Source organism: Dermacentor silvarum, chromosome 5 (genome assembly GCF_013339745.2).
Source record: "Dermacentor silvarum isolate Dsil-2018 chromosome 5, BIME_Dsil_1.4, whole genome shotgun sequence".
In the NCBI taxonomy this organism is placed as follows: domain Eukaryota; kingdom Metazoa; phylum Arthropoda; class Arachnida; order Ixodida; family Ixodidae; genus Dermacentor; species Dermacentor silvarum.
In genome coordinates, this window is record NC_051158.1 from 23194842 (window position 1) to 23220915 (window position 26074).

The window sequence follows — 26074 nt, forward strand, 5'->3', positions numbered from 1 at the left end:
ACTAGACAAGGGGAGGAAGTGAGTAACTTCGCAAACAAAGGCTCTATTGCTATATGTCGCAATGGTTAACCTATTTAGCCCTCCCCCAAGTTATTTCTGTGAGAAAAAGAAAAGAAGAAAAATTTTCCTAAATTTCTTTTACTTCACCTTTACAAGTAATGCCCTCATTTTAAACATATACATACAGTTCCATCACAAGTCAACTTTAACTCCAGTTTTCTTCAGTCGTGTTAAGAGCATGAAGAATGACATTGTCTTAAATTTGCCTTGTTGCAGGGCTGGACCTATTCTGTGGATTTCCCGTTCACTTACACCCACGAGAAGCGCTGGAACTCGATGGTCCGGCGACGCAAGTGGATTCGGTATCGCCGCTACGTTGCCACTGACCGCTGGGCTGAGGCGAGTCTTGTTGCCGGTCTATCATCCTGTTGTGTTTTCTCACAGAGTCCTTCAGCTGCTCATTTTTTGACTCACTGGATTGCTTTGAAATTTGGGTTCTGTGTTCTGCTAGTTGAATGATGCAAGGTAATTCTGCTGCTTCTATTGGAGCAATGTGCACCAAGAGTGACTGCTGCTTTAAAGGGCAACTCTGACGATTTTTGTACCATACCAGGGTAATGACACTGTTTATGCTCCTGAGATTCTGCTATCACGTGTCTGATAGTAGAATTTCTCCACAAATTCGAAATGAATTTTAAATAAGCTAGAAGGCGCAAAAACGAAACCGAAACCTGGCCGAGCAGTCGAGAGAACCCCTTCGTGGGACGTAAGCGGCGGCTCGCGAACGTGGAGAACGAAAGCGGCAAAGAGCAGATGCTCAGCTGATTCGTGATAGTGCGAGACCATTGGCACAATATCTTCGGGTGACAATGTCAGCTGCACCAGCTCTTCAGAGCTGTCAAACAGTGACAGCTGTGATTCTGATGAATTCAATTGCCACGAATCGTCGTTCATATTCGATCCGCCCCACGAGAGCCAGCGCCCAGTGCAACGCATTGCGCTGCAATGTCGAGACCAAGGGTAGCCCTAAACACTGATTTGATACATGCTGCTTGCTATGTTGTGTGTTTTACCCCTTCTCAAGGAAGCGTTTCACATACTTACTATAAGATATTGTGGAGAGCTGCTTTCCGCATTTGTATGTCGATTTATAGAACTCACAATTTCCCTGGAAGAGCATCGCTGACAGTTCAAGGCACTAGCCATTGCATTTGTTTACAGCGGCATTGTACAGCAACCGCTCATTGTTCACTTGACATATAATGCAAGCCGTGCATCAGTGACTTCAAATAATGTTAGAACATAGCAAAGCATGCAGATTTTGTGCATGTATAAGCACTGTTGCATCACCCTGAGTCACGTTGGTATGAGTCACCGGACACTGATAACAGGGAGCGGGAGACCGTAGTACGGGAGCGTTGTTATGCTGCCTCTCATTCTTCGTACTCTTTTCATGCATACAATTCATGTGTTCCATAAAGTAGACATAGACTAACACTTTACGGCTATGATCGTTCATTTAGAAAACACGTAGTGTTCTTGCGGAAACACTGATGCCAGTACCGAAGCCTGTTAGCAGCTGAACGAGGCGGTGGTTTAAGCTGCTGCATCGAAGGGGCCTGTTGCCCATTTGCGATAATGAGGCAGACAGTGCACCTCGGAAGCTAAATAATGAGTCGGCATATTAATACGTAAAAATACACCTATGTACGTCGTCGCACTTAATTTAGGGAAGTGCCAGCAAGTGCTGAATGGCAGCCTTCGAGAACAGCAATGTACCGATGTAGATAGTTTCCCGTATTGTTACTTCTCGCTTTTTGTGTGTGCGCTCTACGAAATGAAGGATTGTTTATTTCAAATCCAAACGAAGACAAAGATAGGCACTGGCTTCATCTCATCTTTGTTTCTGTTTGTATTTTTGTGCTCTTCACTCGCAGCTATGGATTGCTGAGTAGTCCAATCAGCCATTCTGCTAAGATGCGATAAGAGATCATTTTGTGTTTATTTTTCTTTTACTGAACACGTTCGTTGGTTCTTGCCTCAAAAAATTTATTCTACATTCAAATGTTGTTGTGACTACAGTCAAGTATCACTGTGATGGTACGGTATAAAGTAGCACAGATGTGCTTGCTTTACCAACTATTTGCTTTAGATGGAAACCCACGTTTACTGGCACATGCTTTTTTTTTTCTTTTTGACCTTGAACCAGAAGCAATAACTGAAGAAAAAAAACCACAAAAAAAACCCCATCAGCTCTAGATTCAAGCGACTCCGGATATCAATGATCGTCTTGTTGCCACCAATTAAAAAAAAGGGGGTTCTAGTTTGGCGTGAGACTGTTACATCATCACTGACAAGGAAGAAAACCTGTGAAGTACAGTCGAACCTTGGTATAATGAAGTCGCGTCTTACACGAAAATACTACTGTTATATCCAATATTCTTTACAAGCATATGTTACTTACATGCAATATTGGCGAGCAATGTTTAAAATTTATTTTGCTATACCCGATAATTTGTTATACCTATGTTTTTTATATTGTGGTTCGACTGTACATATTTAATGCCACGAGATTGGGCTGCTGTCTGGGATGAAGAATTAACGTAATGAACTTTGATGTGGTTTGGGCTTCGTCCATGCATTCACCTAAACAGGGTGTTTTTTTTTTTTTTCGTCAACAAACATGAGAGATGGACACTGTCCATTAGATGGTAACTTTGTTGTCACTTTGTTGTCACTTTGTTGTCACTTTGTTGTCACTGTGTTGTCACTGTGTTGTCGCTTACCTTGTGGCTCAAGATCGTATAGGCTTGTTGTAACACTAGCATTCCTTTAAGCGAGAGCTTTGCTGCAGGAGCTTCTATCAAAGTACATGGGAATGCAGAAACATTTTTGCTTTTCATCTATTGCACTGATTTTTATGAAGTTCATTGCATTGAAAAGGAGTTGAGGTCTACTGACTGTGGGATAGCCGATATTCTAGTTGACATTAAGAGGAAAAAATGGAGCTGGGCAGGCCATGTAATGCGTAGGATGGATAACCGGTGGACCATTAGAGTTACAGAATGGATACCAAGAGAAGGGAAACGCAGTCGAGGACGGCAGAAAACTAGGTGGGGTGATGAAGTCAGGAAATTTTCAGGCGCAAGTTGGAATCAGCTAGTGCAAGACAGGGGTAATTGGAGATCACAGGGAGAGGCCTTCGTCCTGCAGTGGACATAAATATAGGCTGATGATGATGATGACTGTAGGCAGCAAACTTTTTTTATCTAGGCCATCAATGTTTTAGAAAAAATCCTGAAAATAAAACAAAAGACAGAGAACTAAAGTATTCAGTTTACAACTGTGTAACTCGGCAACAAAAAGCAATGTCACAATTCTCTAAATTGCATCTATTGACACATTGAAAGTTGAAAAAATTTATGAATTATAGTACACTGCTCTGAAATATACCAATGGTTGGACTTTTACAAAACCCAGGTGAACATTGTTACATTTGTGCGCTTCAGGTGCTCTAACTGATGCAGTTCACAGAACTGCAACATCTGTTTTTGGTGCAGGGTTACAAATAAGGGGGGGGGGGGGGGGGGTAAACTTTGTGGTACAGTTCTTTTTACTATGTTCGACAATTTTGACAATATTCATAAAAAATTTGAGGCTCTAAATAAAAATTCTGCTTCCTGCAATCAGTAGAGTACAGCTTTCTACCTTAAATGTAAGAAACTTTGAACGTTGAAATTTGTTAAGCGGTTATCTAGTGAAAGCGTTTCTGCATTTCACGTGCTTCTATAGGAAAATCAGAGTTAGCCCTGAGGTAAAGCTCCCTCTTAAGAGGAATTGGCTGATATGAAATGCATTGTTTAAAGATAAAAAGAAATGCTTTCAAAACGCGCATTCGCTGCAGATTGAAGGGATCCATTCAGATCCTGTCCAGGAACCCGTGGTGGATGTGTCCATTGGCGGCGTGGAGGTTCCCGGTGGTGACCCTGACCACATTGCTGTCTGGGTCGTCACTGTGCTTGGCAGGGTGAGTACTCGTTTCGTCATTCAGTCCCTGAGCAGTCTGAGAATGCATAATAGTTCTTTGAACTATTTGAACGCAGTGGATTGACTCGCTTGCTTACTCCACTCGGTCCATCACTCACCTATATGCTCACCCAATCACTCACTCATTTACTCACTCCATTCCGTTACTGACACCTACGCACTCTATCGCTCATCCACTCCACTCATTCAATCCCTCACTCAATCACTCAATCATGCCCTTCACTCATACATGTGTTCACTCAATCACTACTTACTTGCTCACTCTATTCCCTCAATCCAATCACTCACTCCGTTCAATTACTTACTCACTTACAGTCACTCTAAACACCCCCTCACTCCAGCCAGTCACTTAAACCATCACTCACCGACTTCACCTAATCACTCTCTCACTTAATACACTTACTCACTGGCAGTGGGGGAAAGAGAGAAGTGGAACCAAGTTTTCAACTTGTACAGCAGGCATCTAGAAAACGCGGAGCTGTCTGTATTGTCTTGGTTTTGATGTAGAAAAAGAGTCTGTGACAGCAGTCAATTTAATTTAGCACCCCTTTGATTACCAATGTGCGTCAGTCTGTCTTTCGCCCCATAGAGCACCGACAGAACCGAGGAAAAAAAAAAGCTTGATGGCTCTCTGTGTGATTCCGGGCTCACTTCCTTGTACTTGCATTTCCAGGTGTTGTTCCGTGAGAATGTCACACGACTCTGCCCCGAGGGCACGTCATGGATTCCAGTGCCGGTTCCGGAGAACTCTGAGGTCAGCCAAGTCTCCGTCGGTCGCACCGGCTTGACTTGGGCGGTGGCCTGGAATGGAAACGCACTCGTCCGTCTCGGTGTGTCACGCTACAGTTACATCGGTGAGGTTCACAACTAACTTCAGTCGCCTCCAACCAGCTCTCAGCAAGATGCTGCAGCTGTAAATGCTTCTCTAGATGCTTCTCTAGCAGTGCCAGAAAGTGGTACCAACAGAGCGAAACATGACACTTACTTCCTGCAGCCTGCAGCAGGAAACAATAATGCGTTTGGGTTGTCGCTTGTTAAAAGCATGCAGTACACTTCCAACGGCACTACTTCACATGCACTGTGAAACAGATAGGGGAAGATGCTTATCTCATTAAGGTTTGGGGCGATAGCTGTGAATGCGATGTGCGACAGCCTGTGACATTTGCTAGTGCCGGAAGAGGAAACCGAGTGCTAGTTGGCATGGCACGGGCGGGCGAGCACTGTGGGGAAGTTGCCATGGCGTTCACCATGGGCAGAGAATTCCACGCTGACCCGCTGCGGTGGCTTAGCAGCTATGGTGTTGCGCTACGAAGCACAATCCCGGCTAAGGTGGCCGCATTTCGATGGGAGTGAAATGCGAAAACACCTGTGTACTTAGATTTAGGTGCATGTTAAAGAACCCCAGGTGGTCCAAATTATTCCGGAGTACCCCACTACGGCGTGCCTCATAATCAGATCATGGTTTTGGCACCTAAATCCCCATAATTAAAAAAAATGTGGTTGATCCCTCTTATATAGGAATCGGTATAGAACACGAAAGTGAAACGTGTCTTCACAGAAGTAGTGTAATGTTTATTGCACATTGATATATAATGTCTATTGGTGTTTTGTGGCTAAAGCGCCCTTAGGCGTTGATGCACCCACGCTGACGCCTGGTGGCACGTCTCCTCCATCACGACTACCAACGTCGATGACCATGAGCAACCGTCGTGCATATGGAAGCTGCACTACGCTGCACACGCTAGCACAACGCGAAAGACGAAGCACGTAACTGACACACTAATACAACGCGCAAGACAAAGCACGTGACTGAATCGTCGCCGAGTCAAATCAGCGCGTACAGCGCGTCGTAATTGCAGCCTCCGCGATCAACTTCAGAAACATTTTCAGAGCTAATTGCGGAGGCCACGCTCCGCTGTGCTGAGTACGGTGAACGCCATCTGGCGTTGGTAGTGCTTCTTGATGCCAGCGTCCCTTCGAATGCTGGCATCGAGGCGTCGTAGTGCTGAGACCACCGAAGCGTTCACTGTCGGTGCGCGTTAGTGTCATAATGCAGTACTTCTCTTTTCTGCTCGTAGGCGGCGGCACCGCCCCGAGCAAGAGCGCGGGTACACGGAGGAGTGTTAGATATATAAGGCGCGTCTGTGTAGCTCTCTGCAAATTCGTTTGTGGCGCAATGGGTTAAACGCTCGGCGATCTATCGTCGCGGACCGAGAGGTCGTGGGTTCGATTTCCAGATTTTGCATGTTTGTGGAACTTTTTCTTCTGGTTTCTTTCTTTGTATTATGTTCGTGTACATTGTAAGCTGACGTATTTCCGTGACGGAAATACGTCAGTGAAGTCTTGGTGGACCCCGGCATAAAACACTTTCGTGTTAAAAAAAAAATTTGCGGTGCATTGGGGGTACGTTAAGCATCCTCAGGTGATCATAAATAATCTGGAGTCCCCCACGAGAGCATTCCTCATAATCAAATCGTGGTTTCGGCATGTAAAACCCCAAAATTCAATTCAGTTCCACACTTTTGAACCCACTGTTTCACTGACTTGCACTATGCATTTTTAAATAAAATTTTCGTCTGTAACGTCGTCTACTTTTTGCCCACCCCTCATGTGAAACTCTATATATGGGGCATTTGAGGTATTGTGAATAAATAAGTAAATAAATGAGCAAATAAATGAATGAACTGTATTCTTTCTCTGAGATTCGGAGTTTGGAATCAGTGCTCAGCGTTCATCAGAGAGACCGCTAGTAGTTTTACGTAGAAGAGTGCTAGAGTCACGAAGAAAAGTGTTTGTTGCAGGAACTGAATGGACGGAAGTGGCTGCACCCGATGCTGAAGAGAAGTTGTTGCAAGTTGCTGTGGGGCAGAACATGGTGTGGGCCGTAGGAAGAAACGGAACGGTCAGTTGCCACTGCTCCCATGGTCACTCTTATTGCTGTCAACCCCTTGGCTTTTGCGCTCTCCGTGGCCGTTCCTGCCTGGTATTCCGTGGCTAAAGTTTCGCGCCAGCGGGCAGCATGGGGCGGTGTATAGAAATCGCAATAAAGTCCGCAGAAAACGTCACAGAGAAGAACAAATTTTGCTTTATTCTGTTCGCAATGCTTCACTGCATCAACTCTTTTAGTAAGATTTTCGTGTGTGAGAAGCTTTGAAGGACACAGGCATGTGAAGCGCAACTGCGCATTTTTCGCACTCCCATCCGCTCTCGGACTTTTTGCCGTGTGCCTTGCAAACTAAGCACAGTCTTGAGGGATTATTCTTTATTTTGTTTGGCAGAATCTGACGAGGAAAATGAGCCCACTCGGTGGCTTGCAGGCTGCATTGGTGTAGCCGCGACAGGCGGGTTTCTTCGGTTGTCGCTTCCAAAGGCACTTGTGTGCAATGCGATGATGTTCCAAATCTCCTCTCAAAGAAGCGCGTTGAAACACTCCAAGAGCACTGGGACTTGCACCTACTTGAAGCTCTATGGATCTCTTGATGCCTGACTGACCGTTGAAAAGGGCTTGACAATTTTTTCCACACTGTCATCTTCTTCCCATCGCCAGTCTTCCATCCTTCGCTTCTTTCTAGATGGTGGCAAAGCATCCATCGGAGCTTCCGCTGAACACACATTCTCCTCTTCCATCACTACTACTTCCATCACTTTGGTACTCCCCATCGTCTAACAGAACATCGTCATCATCACAGATGTCACTTTCGGCGTCACTGTCAAACACAAGTTAAAGAATTTCTTCTTCCATCAAACCATGTTTTTTCTGCGATGCCATGTTTTGAACAAGATGGGAACGCGATTCCTACGCCGCTAAAAAAAGCCCACACAAAGAGCTCCAACAGCGGACAACTATGTCCATCTGGCGGAGAACATATCAAGCAAAGAACAAACACCAAATAATGTGCTGCCATCTATGAAAGATCATAAAAAACGATAAATTTCTTAGCGGACGGCGGTTCGCCAGTCACAGCACTTTTGACCTCGGCCGCGGAAGCCGTGGAAACTAAGGTGCGGAAACTAAGGTTAACTTAGTTTTCGGTAGGGGTGTTTGGATAGCGAAATTTTTTAACAAAATTGAATACGAATATGCTAAAGATGATGACCTCCGAATATCCAATCGTGTGTCGAATATTTTCTCATTTCTAAACAATGTGAAATGTAAAGTATGCATGGAATCTATTTGGTAAACAGGAAACTTAAATTCATTGATTCAGTTGTGTGATACAGTTCGCAACTGGGTGTACGCAATCTTTTTTTAAAGCTTTCCCTGAATGCATGCCTTTTCAGGGTTAGAGTTAAGGATTTAAAAATGTTAAGTGAGAATTTAAGTTAAGATGCACCACAAAAGCAACAATAAGCTTGGCTCAGCAAATACTAACAAGCAAAAGATTGTTTTCAACGTCACAGCAACTTTGCTGTTAGCGATTTTGCCTGCATTAGGAACTTGTCTATATAAACTTACTCAAAGCAAGTACCGTGCTTTTGTCCTTTCACCATCAAAAGACTTCCAGTGGAAGGTTCCGAGACGGTCTAGCGAAACTTTTCCACAAACCGTATTTTTCGTAAAACTTGACTCAACATTCCTGAAATTGTAAATCAAGCCCAAATTTGTAAGCTTCAGTGAGGAATTCGCGAGTGGTGGCAAGTATGGTCTGGGAAAGTACTATGCTTACTTGTGTAGGGTACGCACAATAAAAATAAGAAATCTTTTACAGGGTGTGGGTCTTGCACGAGGCAGGCTTACGGCAGTTCACTGAAGCGTCAAACTGCGTTTGGAGGAGGGTTATGCAGAATAATGCAACCACTGGTGGCTGACTAGGATCGCCTTTATTCAGTCGTCCTTGTGGTTTCCGCTGCCCTCATCTTTTGTCGAGCTTGCCTCATCAGCGCTCTCTCAAAGCTGGTTGTCCTTGCTCACATTCACATTTTGCGAGATTCCCGTCGCCTTGAAGCTCTTAACAGTTTCAAACGAAACTGCAAGCCGCGCATTCATAATCCATGTCCACACTTTGTGCAGTGATGCCCTCTATGTGCGCCTAGTGGGGGGTCTTCTTGTGATTGCCCGCTTGTGACCCCGCGGTATACATTGTCAGGTGCTTCCCTATTGTCGCCAATAGAATGCGTGCGAAAGGGTGATGCAGCTAAATGCACCGCTGCGCCGCTGATACTGCTGAAGGGAAGTGGACCTATGGTGTGTTGATACATGATGATGATGATGCCATTGTCTGCAGGACAGTAGTTAGCGCCATCTAGTAGCGACTTGCAAAAATTGACCAGCGTGTGGGTATGCACGTGATGCTTAGGGAAACTTTCTTGCCTCCCATTATTTTTGCACTCCGAGGTGGAGGCGTAGTCCTTACACAAGTAAATATGGTAGCCCAATGTTCGGCGCAGACTGCCTTTTACTCGAGAGAGTTTTGCATCACTGCAAATGGAGTTGTGACAAGTCTGACTGGTGCAACCTGGTGCCATCCACCAGATGTGCCACCTGGTGGATCTGGTGGTGGATCTGGTGGCGGATCTGGTGGCACATCTGGTGGTTGGATCTGGTGAGATTGCTTTAGCAGGTCAAGCCTCCAAGCAGGCTTGCTGCTCACTGATTACTGTTGTGACTTTCTTCTGTAAGATGTTTATTTGGCAGACGTGTCAGAGGATTGGCATGCTTCACCAGTGCTGCTGTGCAGCGTGACTCCCTTGCAGGTTTGGTTTCGCAAGGGCATACGGTGCGACGACCTCGGCTGTCGGGCCTCGGTTACGGGGTCCGGTTGGGTGAAGATGATTGGCACAATGGCCATGATCAGTGTCGGTCCCAATGACCAGGTGAGCTGTGATGTACTCGGCTTCCTCTTTTTGGGAGGCTGAACTTATTGTCAGGCTGTTTTAGGTGCGAAGCACGTTATGCGCCTGGGCTGTCGGTGTCTGTCGTTGACTGTACCAGAAAGCCTCTCTTACCATGAGAGGAGTCTTGGAAATGCCAGAAAAGACACAAGAACTGAACACAGTAGAAGCTCGTCAATACGATTCCGTTACATACGATTTCCCAGCACCATTGTTGTCCTGAAGCCACAGGAACAGCAATGTGTGTCTCGGGTGTCTCGTGCTGCAAAGATTAGGGCAATGCTTCACATTACATGGATGTCAACTAGAGTTGTGTCTGTCAAATTTTTTAGTGATTTTGGGTGGTACGTTTTCCCAATTAGTACATTTTCCTTGAGTTTTTTCCCTAAATATATGAATGAGGTCTAACTGTAAATGGGTGGCGATGCTACCTTGAAGTTCCTGCTGCACCTCAACATGACGTCGTGAATTTCGACGGTGGCTGCTTGGGCTGCCTAGTTAATTTTTTTTTTTGGTAAACAGGGCCTAGACTGCATTAAAAAATGTCGGAGACGAAAACGAGAGTTTCGAGAACTCTTACTGTGCCAAAATGGCGGAAAACACGGCAGAATCTTGGTAAACTGAAGTCGGCCTAAATAGAATGGCCACACAAAGGAACTGACAACTGATTTTTAAGGACCCAGTTTTTTTTTCGAAGACTGCATGGAAATTTTTTAGGCAGAATTTTTTGGTCTAAAATGTATAGGTCCCGACACCAGCAACATTGAAAGGTGAGAGTGATGCCGATGGCTTGCCTCGCAAACTGGGAAAGCAGGGCGATGGGCGGCTTTCACCGGAGTGACTACAACTTATGTCAATCATCCACATTTTGACCTTTTCAGCCACTGCTGAAAAAAAAAAAGAAAACTACTGCAATAGTAGGCTGCTACATCTGTGACTACTGCAATTCCTAGTGCGTGTGGAAATGTGGCGCCCTCTTTTGGCCGTGGGGTCTAGTTCTCGCAGTGTCACTGTAGCCTCCAAGGTCGGGCTACAGCCTGCACTACCCAATCTCAGAGGTCATTTTGCTGTTTTTCTAACCATATAACAATAGAAGATTTAGCTGACCATTGTAAGTTACAGAAATGCTTATTATAGAAAGAAATGTATTGCATTTCAGTATTTCAAAAAAGGCCCAGCAGCTGCGCACACTAATAGACAGTCACATGATGGGCCATCCGGAAATAATGGCGTTCCTGCTATTTTTGGTCATGCTTTTACCAGGTGAGGGCGCCAAAAGTAATTTTTTGAGACTTGATATGAAGAATTAAAAATATAAATACTCATTTACTGAGAAAAACAGTGCTCGTTTCAGTCAATACGAGTCTTTCCATCAGCAAGACTATCTCGATTTATGTTCTAAATGGTTGTCTGTCCCTTTAAGTGAAACAACCTCTAAATTGATTATTTTTGTATTTGGGTAATGCAAAAAAAAACTTTCAATAATCAGAACCACCAAAATTTTTGCAACTCTCTTAATGGAACCACAGAAGCAAGCTCTAAAGCATTTTTTTTGAAAATGTGACGGAATGTGAAATACGTTCTGGCAAAATATTCTCTCCTGTACAGAAAGCCACCCTTATAAAGCAGTGGCAGAGAATCAAGCAGGCAAAAATTTGATAAGATTTTAATGCATGGCATGCGCAGACCTGGACAGCTGCTTCGCAGCACTGCGACTTGGTCCATAGGTGACCAAAATAAGGACAACCAAAATTTTGGATGCCTTACAGCTTGCCATTCGACAATTCGGAATCCCTCTGCATGAGCTTATGTTATTCGGCCACCGAGCCAGGTTCTTGTCTTAATATGCCGCCAGCGCCTCTTTAAAACTGAAACCAGCGGTGCCTGTAGTCACTCCAGTAGCCAACGACTCTACCCAAATATCTGCAGAAGCTAGGTGCTACATTCACTTCTTTTGGTTTCTTTATGCTTAACATATCTAAAAGTGTTAATGGGGTGTACAACATATCTAGTGCTGGATCTTTTAAAGATTACTGTCTTACCTGTGCTGTGATTTCCGGGCAAAATTTTAAAACAAAGCTGTGACCTTCATTTTTGTTTCAGGTAATCAACATATTACCATGAAATTAATGATAATAGATCTTTGAAAGAACACATTATCAGTGTAAACTAAATAAGTGTTTCTCTTTGATGTACATTGATGATTTAATAAAATACATTGCTATTTTTTTCAGGTATGGGGCATCACGCGCGATGACCGCCAGCTGTGCCTGCGTACTGGGGTCACGCTCGAGGAGGCCAGTGGCCGGGAGTGGAAGGAGATTGTCGCACCCTTTGGGAACGCTCCGAGCCGGACTGCCAGCGTGAGCTCGCTGACGTCCCTGGGCAGCCTTCGGCTGGCCACACCCTCGTACGCAGCGGTGGTGACGGAACGCGGCGACGATATGCCGCCGCCGACGCCGGAGCGGAAGAAGATGTCTCGCCACAGCTCGCGCTCCGGGTCGCCGTGCAGCGACACCGTGGTAGCAAGACACCAGGCGAGTACCGAAGAATGCCGTGGAGCACAAATGTGCAGGAGCAGAAACTCCTCGACATTGTCATTATCGTGCAGTGGACGATGGAACGGAAAATGTCTGCTGAAGGAGTACGCTTCAGTCACTCTATAACGAAGCTGCATCCGACGCACAAATACCTTCGTTACATCTAGTAAAGCAGTCTTCCGTTAATTCGACCTTGGTTAATTCAATTTTTTGTCTACTTCGATCCAAACCAGAGGTTCTGGCTGGCGCTCATACATTTCTATGGGCCCAAACTTTCGTTATTTCGATCCTGAAATTGGCCTTGATTGGCCAGAGCATGATTCTTTGCTTTAGATGGGAGTGCAGGAGGGCACTCCATAACTTGGAAATCTAAAATGTTGGAGGGGGCGTTTACAGGCTGCTGCTGATCGTCACCAGTATGCAAGGGTAAAAGTATAACATAGTGTTACAGTGTTTCTGAAGTGTTGCCTAGGAAAACCAAGCTAGGCCTAATACCGTTGCTCTGATTCGAACTCATGCCTTTATGGCAATGTGGAGTTGGGAGCCGAGCAGTAACTAACTACTGTGCTGTCACGCAGTGTTGGAGGTTGGCAACTGGTTGGCGGCGCTTGGCACCCCAGGTAGACTCTGAGAGCAGTGGCACTTGCACTTGCACTTGTCAGTCAGTGCTGTAGTGAACGAGGACTACGTTGCGTGCATCGCAAAGAACGAGTTGTTCTTGATGGTGGTGGCTGCCGGGGCGAGAGCCTCCTGCCGTGACAATTGAGCAAGTTCAGAGCCAGAGGAATTGCTGAAGCCTTCTGGACTTTTTTGTGCAGGACCGTAAATTTATAGACTGGTCTAAAAACTTCGATCCTTGTTGAAAACTTGTGCAATGTATACTGTCTTGGATAGTCTGTGGACTGTGTAGACAGACAATTGCGGAAAATTGCATTGAGAAATAGAATCGTTGAGCAATCACTCTTTTTTTTTCTGTGCTGACACAATTCAACCGTAAGTGCCAGACCATAAATTAAAACACTGGTCTACAGGCTTAGCTTATTGCTTAAACTTGTACGATTTAAAAATATTCACTGTCCTTTGAGGGTATATGGACTGTATAGACAATCATGAAATATTGGATTGAGAAATCGAACCTCGAGAAATTGTTGACGTTTGCTGATTTCTTGTTTATTTTCTTTGCAGGAATCTGCAGGCTCATCTCCAATGCATAACCTTGCGCAGTCGGCATTTGGCGAACTCTCACCCTGCATGTAAGTATGTTACACATGTGCTGGACACGGTCGCGGTGCAGTGACAAAACAGAAATGAAAGATGAGGAGCTTGCAAGAATCAAGCTGTCTAGTTGGGAGAGGTTAATTGTGCTTGTGAAACGAGGAATGGCATTGGTAGTAAAAAAAAAAAAAGAGTTTGACAGACACATGTTTGACAGGCATCGAATTGAATGACATGGCTCTCACTGGCTTGCGAGTCAATCACGACTAATTTTTGGGATTGATGAATTGATTCATAGGTTTAACGCTGTAATGTATTCTGAAGGAAGATAGAAGGAAGGCAATGTTTGCTTTTCACATCATTCCCTCCGCTCATTGGTTCCTCTCAGCCAGGGCGGTGGCGATAGAAATGGCTTGCATGTTGCTACTTTTCTTCTTTCCATGGTGCTCATAGGTAGCCCTCTGAGGCTTGTGTCTGGCAAAGGTGCCCGAGGGTAACAAAGGAATGCTGACGGCACAGGTGGGGCACATTAACAACCTCCGCTTCCCTGTTTCGTAGGAAATACGAATGACTGCATGCGCCAAATTGCTGGCACCTGTGGGTCGTCACGCTTGATGGAACGTATTCGCTGACGTTGCCTAATATGGAAAAAAGGAAGCAGGAGTTTTGAAAGCCGCATGAGAGAGCAAGCTAATCTATTACAGCCAAACGTAGATACAGCAAAAGCTCGTTAATTCAAATTTCGTGGGGATGCTACGAAAATTCAAATTATACAAAATTCGAACTAATGAAAGTCAGAAAAAATCGCTCGTTGAAAGCGCGTATATAGTCTGACGTAGCGTGAGCGTGTACGCACACACGCTACGTCACGTTGGCGAGAATGTCCATAAATCGATGCACTGGCACAGCCAACGTAACCGGACGCGGCCAATGCGGTCTGACGTCGAGATGGCTCTTGCTCCATCCACGCGTTCTTCGTGCCGACTGTGCCGACCCACAATGCATTGCGCGAAGAAAGAAAAAGGTGTCCACGCCGCTTTGCCAACGGTCGCACACAGCGTTCAAAGTGGCGCGCGGGTTGGGGATCATTCTGCACATGCTTCGAAGAGAGCAGCCGATGGTGCGCGCGTCAATGTATAGAGGGGATGGCATTTCGGCTGGTACAGCACAAGTGGCGTAGCGTGACTGGCTGCAAGCAACGCTCGCCCGTGCACCGCAAACAGGCACAGGCACAAACGGTGTAGCGGGACTGGCAGCAAGCATCGCTTGCCTGCGCGCCGATAACGTCGGGCTATAAACGCGCGCAGGGCGAGCGTCGCTTGCGGCCAGTCGCTCGCGCTCTTGGAGCATGTGTAGAACGATGCCCAACCTGTGCACCGCTTCGAACAGCTGTGTGCGACCGTCGGCGAAGCGGCCTGGGCGCGTTAATTTAAGCTAAGTTGCCGCCGCCGCTGCTCGCCTCGGGAATGGGCGCAAGAGCAAAGCTGCACGGCCCGCGCGGCGACACTAGCAGTCACCAGCGTGCTCCCGCGCACTAACACTCTCCCCATTCATGATGGCGCGGAGTTTGAATTATCGGGGGCTGGTGCGGATTTCAGTGTGAATTAGCGGGATGCGTTACATATTGCTTTCAATACATTGTTGGACGGACCGCGGCGGCTACTTCGAATTATCCAAAATTTTGAATTAGTGAGTTCTGAATTAACGAGCTTTTACTGTAGCGAATGTCAGATATGTCCAAGGTATTTCCTTGACGAACGCGACTTTTATAATAAAGTTTGACTGTATGTGAAATTGAGGGCTTCTCCCTGCATGCAACGAAATAATACAATCAACTTTCTTTCTGCCTGCCAAGGCAGACAGCTGGAGATGACACATTTTCAATGCATTCACTTTTCCTCAGTGCTACTAAAACTGCAATCAGTGGCCCCAATGGCTGCTGCCACTGGGTCCATGATTGGGGGCGTCATTGCAGTCTGGTGCGTGTTTGCTCATCAGTCATGTTTGGATTGTGCGTTGGCTAATTTTAGGATCAAAATAACAGAGTGTCTTGTCCATAGAAATGTATGAGTGCTGGCTGGGACCTCCAGTTGGGATCGAATTAACCGAAAAATTGAATGAATGGGAGCTGAATTGATAGAAGTCTACTGTATTTGGCTTGCATGTCTACAGCAGCATCGTCTACAGTACAGATGGGAAAAGTTTTCTTACCGTGTTCAAAAAAAGTGTGTCGGCGTCTCTTGAAGTGTTTCACTGTGGCCCACTTTTAAGGAATTCCACTTACCCCGACGACTGGCCGACTCCTGCAGTCCATGACGTAGTCGGCTCCATCACGTGGTCTTGGGTCAGTGGTACCGCCTGCACGATTGACTTCCCCGGTGCCCTGCCCAACTGGTTCAGTCTGACAGGTGTGTGGATGACATGTTGCGACAGCAGTGTTGGCTGTTTTAGCAAATTTTCTGCTATATCTAATGGATTTCTAGTCTTTTTAGCATATGTCTGCATCATCTGCTGTAAGGACCAGCAGCCCTGGTTTTTGAGCGATTCTAACCACAGGCACTGCAAGTTTAGCCTGTACGATACCATTCATTTCCCAGGGGGCTCTATTCAACGGGTTCAGTGTGACAGGTGTACAGATTATGCGTTGTAGCTGCATTGTGACCATATTAGCAGATTCTTCTTCTTCTTCTTTCTGGGGTTTTACGTGCCAAAACCAGTTCTGATTATGAGGCACGCCGTAGTGGAGGGCTTCGGAACAATTTTGACCACCTGGGGTTCTTTAACGTGCAATGCAACGCAAGCACACGGGCGTTTTTGCATATTAGCAGATTTTCAGCAGATCTGGCAAGTTCTAGCCTGATTTAGCTATAAATATTGGCATTTTGTGGACAGTGGTTTTTTAGCTGACCAAGCGTGACATTTTTATTGGTGCAGTTTTAGCTTGTTCACAAGGATTTTTGAGCCATTCTGATGCTTGTTCTGAATGATGGTTTAGTGGAATAGTTGTAAGGAAGACTGCTGGCAACATTGGTGGATAAGGGCTTGGTATCCTGGAATGGAAACAAAACTTCATTTGCTCAGTGTATCGTTCAGTAGCTGTTTTAAGTAGTGTAACGGTTGTTGTGTGCATAAACTGGGCAGCAAAATGCTGCATAATGGCTGCGTAATTCTTTACACTGTGCAGGTTCAACGGTTGATGGCGCCGTTCGACATTTGGAAAATGCTCAGTGGCGGAAGCTTGTGCTGCGCCGCCTCCGAGACCGTCGGGAAAAGGAGACGGACAACTACGACTACGATTCCGCAATCGAAAAGGTGACATCACGTTGCTTGATAAGGTTGAGGTTGTTTGCATTTCTCTAGTGGACCTTGCGAGTGGCAGTGAGAGACAATAGTGTGAAAAAAAAAGTACTGCATTTAGCTCATTACACTCAAACCTCGTTAATGCTTAGTCGACCGAGAACGACATTTAGGTCGGCACTTAACGATGTACGAATTAACCGCCAATACCAGTTTAGTGGCTACTTACCGGCCGGAAAGGAACTACGTCACTATGCTCTCAAACACACTCTCAGACAGGCTTTATTTGCGGATAGGCAGTAAAACATTGGTGGCCGCCGTGGTGGCCTTGCCGTGACGACGGCATCTTCAGACTCGGTAAGGTTGCGAGCCACTTTGTCCATGAGGCCCCGCTTCTTTCTGAAAGCTCGCATGACGCTCAAAGCATGCGCCGCGTCAGATAATGACGGGCCGTCATCCACTTCCACATTGTTATTGTCGTCATCACTTTCGCTTGAAGCTGGGCGAGGTGTGACGGCGGCAACAATGTCACTATCTGAGAACTCGGGGGATGTAACAATGTCACTGTCAATGTCTCGGAAGGTGTGAAAATTCACTTGCTCCGCAGCATTGCCTTGCCGCTCTAGTACCTCCGCAAGGAGGCTCTCGCAGTCTTCAGTGTCCTCATTGACCTCGTCGTCACTGCCTTCACGCACGACGAATCTCGCTCGCGCGAAACAGTTCTGCACAGTCGCAGGCAAGACCTGCATCCAGTAAGCAGGTGTATGGCACCCAGAAGGCCTATTGAGTAGGTCTTATCGCTATCCATGGCGAGCAACATTCTAAGTAGTAGATTCTTCCGTTATATCTGCTTCACAGAGCGGATGATGCCCTAATTGAGGGGCTGGGCTATCCATGGCGAGCAACATTCTACGCAGTAGATTCTTCCGTTATATCTGCTTCACAGCGCGGATGATGCCCTAATCGAGGGGCTGGGCGAGTGTTGTCGTGTTGGGCAGCAAGAACAACAGCTTGATGCTTGCCAAGTTATCTCAATGGACATGCGGCAATGCGTTGCCGAGCACGATAAGTGCGTTCCTTTGCTGGTTGGCAAAACGCTGGTCCAGCTGGCGCATGTACACTTCGACAAGCTGAGCGGTCCACGCCTTTTTGTTGTTTTTGTAAACAACACCGGATGGCAGACGGCCGTCTTTGAAGCACCGCTGATTTCTGTACCTGCCGATCACCATGAGTGGCAGCTTCTCACTACTGGTCGTGTTCACGCCGAAGGCGATCGATATTCGATTTTTTGCATGTTTACCGCCTGGTGCATTTTTCATATTGAAGTGCCAGTGTCCTGTTAGGAAGCAGGCAGTAGAAAAGTGCTGATTCACCAAAATTAAAGAGGTCGGCGGCAGCGTAGGTTGCCAAGGTTTCCCGCAAACGGTCATTCTGCTAGTCATCGGCGCCGTCTCTGTCTGCTGCAGCAGCCTCACCACATACAGCTTTTCCGACTATGCCGTAGCGGGCTTTGAATCGCGACAGCCAGCTGTTGCTGCAGCCGGAGGCCAGTCTTGAAGGCCATTCTTTGTGCGTTGCACTTGGCAACAGCTGTATGAGCAGGAAATACGTCATGGTGGCCATGTTTTAAAGTCACTATCGCTGACGGCTGTCATCCAAGCATCGCAACTAGAGAAACGAATGTCTGCGCACGTGAGATTTGGCCAATTTTCTGTCTGTGCATGTAGAACAAGAAAGAAAATAGTATGTACTAACCGTTTGGTGCGCAATGAGCGACTGTGGCTTAAGCGGTCAGCCAATGCATGGGATTCAATGGGGGCGTTTAAACTGCAATTACACATTAAGCGGGTACGTATTAACGAGGTTTGACTATATAACGCGTCATCGAAGCTGACGCACACCCAGAACAACATGAAACCTGCAGAATTTACTTTCACAGAACGTAAATTTGTTCACGCTGAATGTCACTGTCATTGTTACTGTCACAGAGCCCTGTTACAGCAACCTACATGTTCTCCGTGTAGTTTAATATAGCTTGCTGTTTTGTGTTTCTTGAATTGCTCTGTAACTGTAGTGACCGAGTTAGTGGGCCACGTCTCGACTAATGACCCCTACCACCAGTTCATCCTGCAATACGTGCAGGTCTCCAGAGCACCACAAATGCATGGCGCGTCTTTTCATCGCAAGCCTGTAATGTAAAATGACTTTCTCAAATGAGATGTTGTAATGAAAACTGCTGGGCTGTTCCCACTGTTGCTAGCTTAGGTGAAAGCGGGTGTCGCCATCTTGTATGGTGATGTTGCTGGCTCTGACGGTAGGCTGTTGCCAGTGCAGCAGGCATGGTGTGGAATTATGAAGTCACGAATCCCAACATAAAGCACAATAAGCTGGTTTACTGTGTCTCTGAATTACCATATTTAATCGCATAATGAATGCACTTTTCTTCCCGAAATATATGCATAAAGTTGGGGGTGCGTTCATTATGCGGGTAAAATTTTGAGAAATTTTTTTACGGTAAGGGGCCGCAGAATTTTTTCATTATCAGGCAATCGAAAAAAGCAAATTTGAATGAGAAAACAATTCATTTTTATGAATTTGGGAGTCAGCGACAAATGATACGGTTTCACGCCACGTTGACAATATCTTCGCATCGGCAGTACGAATTAAGCGAAGCCAGGCACACTTTAGCGAGCACTTCACCCCCTGGCTGATAGCATCACCCGCACTGGGGCGATGCTATCATGAAAAGTGCCAGTAGCGGGGAGCGAATGCTTCATCTGCCTCTCGCTCCAACGGGTCACCGAAACTCGAGATTACGCAACCTCCAATCCTAAACGGGCGTGAAGACAGCTTACATGATGCCACGCCGTCTTGGCTTGCCCACTCTTTGCGCACGCGGCAGATTACCTCTAAAGCAGTGTGTGCGGCTGCGTATGCACTCACCCACGCTTACAGCCATGCACAGCCACGGCCAAGACGCGTGCCAACTTACCTCACACTCCGCCCCACCCCCCTGCTCCCTTGCGCGCGCTTGATTGTGTTACCGCGAGCTCCCTCCCTCCCCCTCTTTCCCTTTGCTCGCGCGGGAAGGCGGCACTCGTGAAGCCACCATCTTTCTTGTCTCACCCTCGCACGCTAAAAGGCCGAATTTCAAAACAATGTAATTTCGATATAACGAAGCAAATTGCCGATTTTATGGACTTCGTTATATTGACGTTTAACTGTATCTTCCTCTCCACCTAGAAAGATGCCCCTAGCCAATCTGAGAGCGCTCTTACAGGCTGCTCTTGTTAAGGCCAAAAAGGCGCGGCGCGCAGCTGCGGAAGCAGTGCCTCGCTAGGAGAAGCGGTGATGCGGCAGAAACTCCGCCATAGCCATGTGGGGGAGGTGGCTACAAGAATCGCCGCAGTGGTTTTGGTTCTGTATTCGATTGCAGCATGTAGGCAATTTCCGAACCTATTTTCCTTGAAAATAAATTAAGGTGCGTGTTATAATCACGTAAATGCTGTAATGGGATTTTCAGGCTGTTTAGTGCAGCTATCTCCTCTGCAGTCACTCTCTTTTGCACCATTGGAGATGGAAATAAAAAGCCTGTTTCACTGTTCCTCTGTGCAGTCTACATGGGTGAAGTGTGCAACCGCGCAGCTGTGGCGCGACTCGCACCCCTGCCAGTGGGTGCGCTGTCGGCTCGAGCTGGAACGGCTCGGCTCAGAAGGGGAAGCGTGCGACCTGGCCATCTTGAGGCTGCTCTACCACCATGCTGGTTCTGACAGGAGGGTAAGCGCAGTGTAGACATGAAGCGGTTGTTTCGCGACACCAGCATTAACACGTGAAAGGCAAGTTATATCAAAGAATGAAAATCAAGTTAAAACAGGCCATGAGAAGCAAGTTGTAATGTTGGGAATGAGTCATAACAGGTCATGAGATGCAAGTCATGAAAGGTTGTGAGAAGTAAGCTGTGTCATGAGTGAATTATAGTGTCATGAGGAGTTAGTTGCAAAGAAACGAGTCATACCATGCCATGAGAAGCGAGTGATAACATGTTATGAAAAGGAAGTGTCACGAAGAACGAGTTATAACACCTCATTAGAAGCAGGGTCAGGCTCGTAGTGCTGTTAAGTCTCTTGTGGACAAAATGTTGTCCTTTAAATAGTGACTTTGAGAGGCACTGATCGCTTCTGCCTCCTTTAAAATTTTATTGTGCTGTTTGTTTTTCTGTCAGATGGCCTTAAACCTTGCCGAAGTTACATCCGCTTGTGACCTGTCGAACCGGGAACGCCGTCTGCTGGGGATCTACACACAGACCCTGAATGAGAAGCGTTCCTACATCAAGCTGGCGTTCGGGACTGACGACGAACTCGAAGACTGGGTCTGTATCGCCTTCTACGCTTCTGCCTGAAGACAAGCTCTTCTTCTTGCCATCCTATCTAACGGCTTCTATAGTTATGTACATTGTGGTCTCTTATTCTGTGTGCTAACCCCTTAATGCCACAGGAAATTTTGAATTGATCAAGAGTGCTGATTTTTACCTGCATTTGTCTTGCCGCCCGCTGCGGCGTATGGGCTCGCTGCCAGTGTTTTGACTGTCGTTGTCTGCAGTCATTCAGTGTGATCTATTCATGTTTGTTTGTGCGCGCTCACACCACGCTTGTTCATTCAGTTAGTAATAGTCGGGCCACATTTTCTAACGCATGCTACACATGCAATGCTGCCCGGATCGGCAGTGCAGCACTACAGGTGTGTCCCTTCGCACGTGCTGCCCACGGGAAGCGCTTCTCATCAACACCACCGTTTCACACGCGCCTTCTCGTGGTCATCGAGTCTCTCTTCATGTCGGTCTACTTACGCCGCAGCACACCTGCTTACTTAATCAGTTCATGTTTACTACAATTCATATTGCTACCAAAGCCGCTCACCTTACTTCGTATGACATTGCTGTGTTGCTATCGCATTCATTGCTTCGCCCTTAGGGCGGAACTGTGACATTTTTTTTCTAACAAATATCATACTGGGAAGGCCTATACAGTCAACGACTGATGTTTAGGACACCCGATTTTTCAGACGCGCTTCATAATTTGAACGTCTTCGCGGCACCGCCGCGTATACCCGATATAGAGCGAGTGCATAAGGACATCTGAAATTTCGGGTGCTGAAACCCTTCACCGCCTGTTTTCCAGACTTCTTGCTGTGAACGCAGGTCCGAAACAGGCAGTAATTGAAGCCACCACTGCAACCATTTTGATTACCTTGCAGCATTGAACTAGCACTCTCGCATGCTGATCCGCTAGCAGCTGTAGCCACCACCGCGGCAATGCTAGGCCTGGCTGCTTCGCCATTCGCTACTAAGCTTCCTGCTGTTCGGTGCCGTGTTTTTTATGCAAAGGATTCACTGCTGTCAGCAACGGCGCCGACTCTGCCTTTGTCATCCTCGCCGATGGCTTCGAAGACTGGAAAGTGTGGCAAGGTTCAAGTGTTGCATGATTCTGGTTCTTGAAAGTCAGCTTTGCCTGAATACAGCGGTGTTACGCGGTGAAGCATACGTAATGTATTACGGTGAAGCATATCAAGAGTGAAAAGGGGCCAATGTCACAGGACACAGCATGTATTGTCTAATTATACACATGTGCAGCCGCCGTATCCTCTCACAGTACAAGCACTGATACTCCTAGTAAGTGTACTGGTAGGCCTTCAGAGCTGTTTCGGATCTGCCTGTGGTGATTTGAGCCCTTGGTTGTAGTGAAAGACATGCATTCATTGTTTTGGACTGCCTGATTTTTCGGACGTTTTTTCGGAAATTTTATCGATTCCGAAAAGTTGAACATTGACTGTAGCACTTGTTCTTGTTAAAAAAATAATGGCAGAAGACATTTTGTGTTATTTATTTATGTATCAAAATTAGTAGGCACAACCTTGTGTGATTGTGTGTTATTTATTTATGTGTCAATTAGTAGGCACAAAAGCAGGCACAACCTGTCATGCCGAGTTAACTCGTCATTGGCAATAATGGGTTAAATTAACGTCAGATTGACAAATGTCAGTTTGACTAACTGCTCGTGGCAATGCAGATGAAGAACAAGGCTAAAGATAAATGTTTGACATGTTGCAGAGTCACTTTGGGACCATCATTTGAAATCTAGTTCTCACATTGTCCTTTATCACGCAGATTGCCACGTTGAACCTGGTGGCCTTCGGAATGCGAGGCATGACTGACAATGCAGTCCCTGCTGGCGCTGCCTGGGGTGTCGCGGAACGGGGTCACGTGTTCGTCCACGAAGATGGCGAGCCCAAGTCACACATCGATGACATGGCCATGACAGACATGTAGGTAGTCTTGAATGCTTTATCTGTACTTGATGACAACAGAATTAAGTACAGGCTCAACCCTTCGTTTTCTTGCCATACTCCTCTATTTTTCTCCTTCATTGCCATATCCTCCTCAGGTGCCAGTTAATCCTGTCCATTGAAAATATAGTTTCACCACGTCTTTTGCATTTTTAGAATCATTAAAAACACGCTGCTGCGGAATGGATTCAGCAAGTTTTGTCAAGTTTACAGAAATGTGGACTCCATGCGAGAGAACTTTCTTACAGGAACGTCAGATATGAGAACAACAATTTCATGTCTAGCATATTTAGGAAGTGCCCATCCAGTCATCTGAAGTATTATGCTGGCTGTAAAACATTGCGAAAGACAACGAATGAAGGGAACCCACCTCACGATGACACACTGACACTGAAAGCAAACACCCAGACATCTACCGTCCAACTAACTTTACATAAACACCTTACACGCAATATTCAAATACGGTTTCATGCCGTGTTGATGATATCTTCACATCAACGGTACGAAGCGAAACCAGCCCCGCTTTCGCTTGCACTCCGCCCTCGCGGCTGGTAGTGTCACCTGCTGTGGGACGACACTATCATGAAAAGCGCCGGCAGAAGCGAGCGACTGCTTCGTCTGCCTCTTGCTTCAACACGTCTTGGAAACTTGAGCTCGCGCAACCTCCAATATTAAACGCTCGGAAGACAGCGCACATGATGCCATGCCATCTCGCCACACCCACTCTTTGCACACACACACAGCAGATTACTTTTAAAGCAGGACGCGCGGGCTGCGTATGCTGCTCAGCCGTGCTGACAGCCGTGCGCCAACCTGCCCCCCACTTCCTCCACCCCTCTTCCCTTTGTTTGCGCGCACTTGATCATGTTAGCGTGAGCTCACTCCCCCTGCCACCCTTTCTCTTTGCTCGCGTGGGTTGACTGCGCTCATCAAGCCACTGTCATTCTCGGCTTGCCCTTCGCATTCTTTCGCTCGCACCCAAAGCATACAGCATGCGGGGTGTAAAAGGATCTTACCACACTTGGACTTCATACGGAACATGACGCCGCTCAGCGGCGTGATCGCGCAAGCATCACGCTTCGCTTTCCGAACGTTTTCTGTGTCTACTACGCCACCGAATAGGCGGTGTTCTGATGGCGCTCCCAGTTTGCCGAGCAGATGACCGCTGATGAAAGTACGGCGTCGGTGAATCACTAGAGCGCAAGCGAGTGTCCGGAAAGCAAGATGCTTGCACAATCTCACTCCAACTTGGGCGGTCACTCTTGGTCCGTGTGTTTGCAGCCGGAACAGTAAAGAACACAGATGTCGTACTCCTGTAGGTTAAGGGCCCAGCGACCAAGTAGACCAGATGGGTCCTTAAGGGTGGACAGCCAACAAAGGGCGTGGTGGTCAGTGACGACGTCGAATGGATTACCATACAAATAAGGGCGAAATTTTCTAAGGGCCCAAATAATGGCTAAACACTCTATCTCTGTAACCGAGTAATTAGCCTCGGCTTTTGTCAGAATTTGGCTCACGCAGGCAATGACATATTCATCGAACCCCGCTTTTCGTTGTGCGAGTACAGCGCTGAGTTCAATGTCGCTGGCATCGGTGTGAACCTCGGTGGGGGCTGCAGGATCAAAGTGGCGGAGGAAAGGTGGCGAGGTTAGCAGGCGGTATAATTTTGTGAAGGCGTCATCGCAGGCAGGCGACCAATCTGAAAGTTCTTTGTCGCCGCTTAGAAGGTCTGTCAGGGGTGCACTTATGGAGGCGAAATTTCGAATGAAATGTCGGAAATACGAGCATAAACCAACGAAACTTCGAAGCTCCGTTAACTTTGTTGTTTTTGGAAAGTCGGCGACGGCGCGGAGCTTGGCTGGATCTGGAAGAATGCCGTCTCGTGATACAACATGGCCAAGAATGGTGAGCTTTCGGGCACCAAAACGACATTTTGTATAAGTTGAGTTGAAGTCCCACGTCAGTGAGGCATTTCAGAACTGTGCTCGAGACGCTGAGATGGGTGTGGAAATCAGTGGAAAAGACAACTGTCGTCATCCAGGTAGCAAAGACGTGTTCTATTTGAGGCCACGTAAAAAGTTTGGTGATCTCACTGACACAAGGCACCAGCACAAACCAGGGTGGGCGGCGCCGTTGGAGGAGTGTCGCTGGCGTCGTCGGGCATGATAGGGGGTAGTGTGCGACTCTGAAGTTCCAGGGAGGGCGAAACCCAGCAACCTCCACCACTTCCTAAGAGGTTTATTAACAGCGGACGCAGGCGAATGGGCAGCAGTCGCAAGTGTTCGGCCAAGGACGGCAACTGCAAGGTCATGCCGGTGGCGATGCTGCTGAGGCGCAGGCTACTCTTCTTCATTACACTGAAAAGGAAGTCGGTGAAATGAAAACTCTCGGAGAGTGGAGGGGATGTTTAAAGCCAACAAAAGAGCGGGACTCTATCTAAAACACGGAAGGACTGCCAGCCAACTTGCTAGGCGTCTCGGTGCTCGTACGGTGACTGGAGACGGTGTATGTGTGTGTGTAAATTAAGGACCACGTGCAATGTCCCGCAAAAGTGGCACCTTTCCTCGCGTGTTATGCTTCGCTGCATGACAAGGCTGTATTGTGGCGAAGCTGATTTGAAAGGCAAGTATTGCCGACTAGATCAACGGCGTGTTTCAGCGTTCTTTCTGCCTTTTGTTTACTTCGACCCGCCGGATAATTTGACCAATTTCTTCAGTCCCGTCAGGACGGAATTAACAGAAGTTGACTGTAATTGTTGCTTTTTATTGGAGGTCCAATTTCTGTTTTGTTCTCTTTCACGA

At 46.8% G+C, this 26074-nt stretch overlaps 1 protein-coding gene across 1 annotated transcript in view; it reads left to right on the forward strand.

The window, feature by feature from the left end:
* Window positions 1-252: 252 nt before the first annotated feature.
* Window positions 253-26074, forward strand: part of LOC119454005 (tectonin beta-propeller repeat-containing protein 1) — a gene marked incomplete at its 5' end in the record, with an annotated part of 77616 nt that continues 51794 nt past the window's right edge. The window contains 12 exons of the mRNA XM_037716023.2: window positions 253-399; window positions 3905-4027; window positions 4721-4901; window positions 6849-6949; window positions 9742-9861; window positions 12114-12416; window positions 13605-13672; window positions 15906-16042; window positions 16819-16946; window positions 20547-20708; window positions 21154-21300; window positions 23095-23252. Coding sequence (XP_037571951.2) covers window positions 253-399; window positions 3905-4027; window positions 4721-4901; window positions 6849-6949; window positions 9742-9861; window positions 12114-12416; window positions 13605-13672; window positions 15906-16042; window positions 16819-16946; window positions 20547-20708; window positions 21154-21300; window positions 23095-23252 — 1775 coding nt within the window. The remainder of the gene's footprint in view (window positions 400-3904; window positions 4028-4720; window positions 4902-6848; window positions 6950-9741; window positions 9862-12113; window positions 12417-13604; window positions 13673-15905; window positions 16043-16818; window positions 16947-20546; window positions 20709-21153; window positions 21301-23094; window positions 23253-26074) is intronic.